This window comes from Cephus cinctus, unplaced genomic scaffold (assembly GCF_000341935.2).
Source record: "Cephus cinctus unplaced genomic scaffold, Ccin1 Ccin1_scaffold0228, whole genome shotgun sequence".
Lineage (NCBI taxonomy): Eukaryota > Metazoa > Arthropoda > Insecta > Hymenoptera > Cephidae > Cephus > Cephus cinctus.
The window spans coordinates 487,996-493,582 of NW_014332944.1; the positions used below are offsets into that span (position 1 = coordinate 487,996).

Here is a 5,587-nt window from a genome sequence, read left to right on the forward strand (position 1 = left end):
AAAGTTACGTACCGATCCGCTAAGGAACGCTCTCGATTTGGTTTAAAGGGACGACTCGAAGGAGATGGAAGAGTTATCGGCTATAAGGATCTCGACCAATCAGAATGATTAGTTCTCTAATTTGACTACGGTCAATTGACTGCTTTAAACCAGTCTGCCTTGGGACGCCGATCGAGGCGCCTCGAGCTGTCTCGCGCTCCCGGGTTATTTGTTTATAGTTTTTCTAGCTGTGTTTCCTATACGGTATAGGAAGTTGCTCGGTGGTTCGGGTCCTATCGGTTTTCCGCGTGTGTTCGGAGGTGCAGTGTTGTGCTATAGTGCAGTGTCCACCTGAGTGTCCCCTGGATGCAGTTCTCGGCCTTCACGGATCAGCTGCACCAGCTCCGGTGAGGATTCCCAATTTATTAATTGGTGAAGGGATTTCGATTTTATAGCTCCGATTCGTTCTGCTACGTTCTCGATCAATTGCTCCCTGTTTCCGGCACTATTTGCCTGGCTCTTACTCCGACCCTCTCTAGCTCAACCTAGCAGCCTGAGCAGTCCGCCTGGCTTACGGATGCATAAGCGAATGGTGGACGGCCGAAGGTAACGTAGGTTAGTTCTCGAATTTTTTTTACTGTCGGTATCAAGTTAAGAAAATACGTTTCAACATATATACAGTCGTAAAGCGACAGTCTAAATTTATCGACCCTCTTACAGTGTCGTAGGTCCGCAGCTAATGAGACCACGTGGTCTTATTAGCATTAGCCTTACTTTCTTTCCCTGAAATTTAAGAAGAAAGTAAAGAGAGAGGAAAATAGCCTCGAGCTTAAAGAAAAGAAAATACCTCATATTTATTCATCTTTTTTTTTTCGTCCGAGGTGCGGAGGCTAAACTTTCTTATTTAGTTAAAAAGCTTCCGAGAAGCTTTTTGAAAGACACTGAAGATACTCAAGGAAACTCAAATAACGAAAAATTTTTGAATCAGCCTAAGCTTTTCTTGAGCTTTACTCGAACTATTGAAATCCGTATGTCACTGTATTATATTTTTTTTATTTTTCCAATTTCCTGGAAACCACTTTTTTATTATTAAATTAATCTATTATATCAATTCTATTAATATGTATCATATATGACAATCCATTAGTATGATATCTTTTAGTATCGTCAAAGGAGTCGGAATTATCGATTCGACAGATATTTTTGGTATAGGTACCAGTAACATATACAATATCACTGATCACATATGTGAAAAGAAAATGTTGCCATACGTGGAATCTTTATCGAGCGACACTTTACTAACGGCGAAAACGAATTTTATGTATTCCGAGTAAAATAACATAAATGGGGCACATACCGGAAGTGCTCTGTTGTTAAGGTCGAGTAGAGAATCCGTGACGTGAATTCTACCATCTCTGACGACAGTCTGTAGGACCAGTCCATATTTGGCAACAACTTTTTCATGTCGCAATACTCCTTTCGACACTACAGCCAGTTGGAGTGTTTCGGCGTCGTCAATTGGTCTTCCTAAATTCCAGGTAAAACTCTGAAAAAAAAATTTTTTAAATACGTCAAAATTTATTTAGCAAATTTCCACCTCAATACATCGATTTTTATATGTAATTCGCGAACAGAGGAATTAAAGGTCCTGACGCAATTTGCATATTAATCGGGGGATTTATTATTGGGGAAAAATGACTGTTTATGAACTAAAGAGTAAATTTTTTTTTTATACAAACTTGTAATAACGGCTAAAATTATCTTTTTGTATTTTATATGTGTTTTCTGTATTTATATGACAGACTTGCTTTGTATAGTCGGTTCATGGAAACTTTTTGACTAATTCACGTATCGACCTTAATCGAAAATTTATTCGATTCAATGGACGCGGCACGCCATTAGGAAATTAGTGGTCGCCATTTCAGTTTTCCGTAGACAGAAAATAAAAGGAACGACGCTTTCGCTTTTGCAAAAGTTTACGGAATTTTTTGAATTGGTAGAAAATTTTGTAATATAATTTTTATAGCCGTTAACCAATTACTAATTCTTGGATTAACAGTCGGTTCGCAATAGAGCGACTTTCGTTTACTTTTCTGGGTAATTATTAACGGACCAACTTGACAGATCAACATTGAAGTTTCAAAGAGAAAATTTGGTAAAATAAAATTTTAACAGCCATTTTGACATTTTTTTTATTTATTCACCTCAACACTAACTACCTCTTAGAACATATATGGCACTGACTTTTTATGGATCGATTCCCTCATCACGCACATTTTCAGTGACCGTGACATATGAGTAGGGCAACCTGCGTTCTTAACTCATCGTAACGAGTATTCGTTGCAGCTTGAGCAAAAATGCATAAAAAGTGCATCCAAGTAAAAACATAAGTCCAGCTTACACATAGCAGCGTTATCCCACAGTTATATTCGTCATTGATTAAAAAGCTTGAGAGCATGAAAAAAAAGTTGAAATTTTCGTAAAAAAAGGTCCAATATAAATTTCGCGCACTTGCAAATTTAATATAGACTGAGGGACGTTAATTTTTTTCATGTGATATTATTCCACGTAGCTTTGCTTTAAATTGCAATGAAAATGGGGTCATGACGAGCACTTATGCAATTTTCTTTCATTAGCATATGGTACTACCCGTTCTCTCTGTTGCCTTTGCATTCGTAATTTCTGGGATCATTTAACTTCTATTATTTGTCATGCACAGGGATGCTGGGTACTTGCTGCTAATTATTACATATATAATTAAATGCATATTTTATATAAAAAAATATATATAGTAGGTCTATGCGCAGAAGTCTGTAGAGTCATATGCATTCAGAGATCGTGATTAACACACGTAACGTACCTACCCTTACTTTAAAGAAAGCTGATAAGGGCAGGCGGGGTTGTTAAAGAAAAAAAGGAAGTCAGATAAAAGCTCAAGCCGACCTAATATCTGACGATTCGCGTGTTAATTAAGAATTTGGCCTACAAGTAGCATTTAAAATCAAGGGTGAGGACCCTAGGGTCCGATTAAACCTCAACCCCCCCCCCCTCGGCCCCTCTGAGTTTCACCTGACAAGCGGGTTGAAAAGGTTGAATTAGTTTTGTACTGCTAGATAGCTAGTGATTTGGTAACGGTGTATGTGGCTTTCTTACCCTTGAGTTTTAGGGGTGGTTTCAAGGGCTGCCGGATATAGCACAAGGGCTGGTTCTGGATTAATTTGAAACGTGACGTTGTCTCCTATTGGGGCATAGTTACTACAGTGGAAACCGGCGAAATTGGGATTCTTTGCTAAGGGTAGTAAATAAATGGGTACTTTTCTGAGGGATGAATAATTAAAGAGCACTGTGTAAATATGGATTTTTGTTAGCGAGCTAACTATGTAAATTGCAATATAAGTATGGGGTTTGGATTGTATGACGTAGTCGAGAGAATGGAGGGTGTTGGAAAAGAAATATTTAGGGGTGACTTTTACGATTGCGGGAAAAAGAAAGGTTTGCCGACTAATTGAAATCGTGCAGGACTTTTCGTCGCGTCACTTTCTTATAATTTCGTTCATTCTTTGCGAAAGAATTACATTCCTCCCCTTATGACTCTTTCGTTCCCCAGACTGTTGACTGAGACAGCTCGGCCATAATGGATCGGCCTGTATAATACGCGAGGAAGGAATTAGCAATTTTACCTCTTTAACGATATCACGAAGCGGATCTTATCTCTCGCCACCCTTAAAATTCACCTTTTTTCTTTTTCCCATCGTTCCTCGGACACGATACGAAATGCCAGACCAAGGGCGAACGTGTCCCGTGCCCGAAATCCAAACCTTTCTGAACGCGTTCCAGGTACCACGTGGAAAGTCATTTAGGACCCTTAAAACATCCCTTAAATTTTTTTGCACCCTCGAGTTCCCCCCATAAAACTTTGCCTGACTCCCACGCACAGGGAATACCTTTTCGAACCCCGAAATTCCCGAAAGCCACCCGATGCCGGGATTCGCAATACTATTAATCCGATCAACCCCTATTGTCGTTACGTCACTCTGTAAGGGTTGCAACCCGAGACCTGCACGTTACAGGCATTCGCCATTGATGAAGCGAAAAAAAATTCAGAAAATCGGATCACGGTGTACCATTCCGACCATCCCTTAACCACCCATACCCACCCTTATTTTCATCCCTCAACCGACAAAGATTCGCTCGAGAGAACCAACAATTTTTTTTTTTTTTTTTTTCTTTTCTCTTAATCCTTCTGTACTAGTTTCGCACGTGTGTTAGTGCACGTGTGTACACACGCTTTTACGGTGTACTTCAACGGTTCAGATTTCAGGGCGCTCCGAGCCACAATGGCTTCTCGTATGAACCCCCTAAGGAAATTACCTGATCGACCGTGACGAGGTCTCCGTTCTCCTCGAGGTTCCTCGAGTAGTGGGATACACCTGAAACACAAGAGAGTACCAATTCAGGTCTGAGTAGATAGGACGTCTACCTACTACATAAGGTATCATATATGTACCTATACCCAGAGCAGTACTGCCGAACGAGGGCCGTGTAAGTAGATATATACCCACATGCTCCAGACATCGACTCTAGGAATTTCATATATAGCCTTCGAGGATGAGATTATTTTGGGAAAGCCGCAAAATAGAACAGACAGACGTGCCGGTGAAATTTCGCCAAGGCTCGGTACGTGGGCGTGTGGAGATTAATTTGAAAATCCACCCCCAAAAAAAGTCAATCGTATCTCCACCGTAAAGAAAAAAAAGTCAAATGCATTTCGAAAAAAAGAAATATTTTTTTTTGACTATATACTATTTCATCCTTCTCTTAGGGCTGGATTACGCGTATACGGTAGTGCGTGGTTAAAGCCTAATTTTTCATTGTTAAATGCGTGCCAACGCCAAGAGCTCATTTGGTTTGGCTCGTTATTCTGCTTGTGTGTACTCGATTTAGTTCAGTGATAACAGAACTGAAATTAACGATAACCCGTGTATTATTGTATACTATTATTTTTTTATGTGCTCTACGCATATGCATTCGATTTTCTGCGTTACGTTTGCTTGCCTGCATATTTACTCGTACCGGGGGATTCACTCGGAACGTACCAACTGCAATTTGTGCGTCCATTTGATTCTTATGATAAAATCATGTTCGGGTGATACGAGTATGGCCATGGACACGTTATTAATACTTATTAGTACACCCGGTATAATACTACGTGGCTTTGATGCACGCGATAAATAATTTGTCGCGTGGCTACCAACTGAGCGGTTGGCAGCCCCCTACATTTATTAAAAAAAATAACTACAGCCGAGATCTCTGCTGTATTTCTTTTTTCCCCTATACACGACTGACCCAGTCCTGATAAAATACGTAGAGACGTATCGAAAAATCGTTCAAAAAAAAAAATAATAAAAATTTACCTTCGCATTATCAAATTCTTTTTTTTTTCTGTAGTATCTTAACTCAAAGGCAACCAAGGGATGAAAATTGTGTAATTTTAACAAAGTTCTTGACCTTTGACCCCCCCCCCCCCCCCCACTTCATCCCTCTTGGTTCCCGGAAACTAGGACAGCCATGATTAAATGAAAAGATTTTTCTTGTATTCCCTAACATC

General features: G+C 39.8%; 1 protein-coding gene across 1 annotated transcript in view; it reads right to left on the reverse strand.

Annotated features, from left to right (window-relative positions):
* LOC107265530 (otoferlin) overlaps positions 1-5,587 on the reverse strand; it is a 22,123-nt gene that overhangs the window by 15,047 nt on the left and 1,489 nt on the right. The window contains exons 2-3 of the mRNA XM_015735084.2: positions 4,351-4,409; positions 1,337-1,525 (exon numbers count right to left, since the gene is read on the reverse strand). Coding sequence (XP_015590570.1) covers positions 1,337-1,525; positions 4,351-4,409 — 248 coding nt within the window. The remainder of the gene's footprint in view (positions 1-1,336; positions 1,526-4,350; positions 4,410-5,587) is intronic.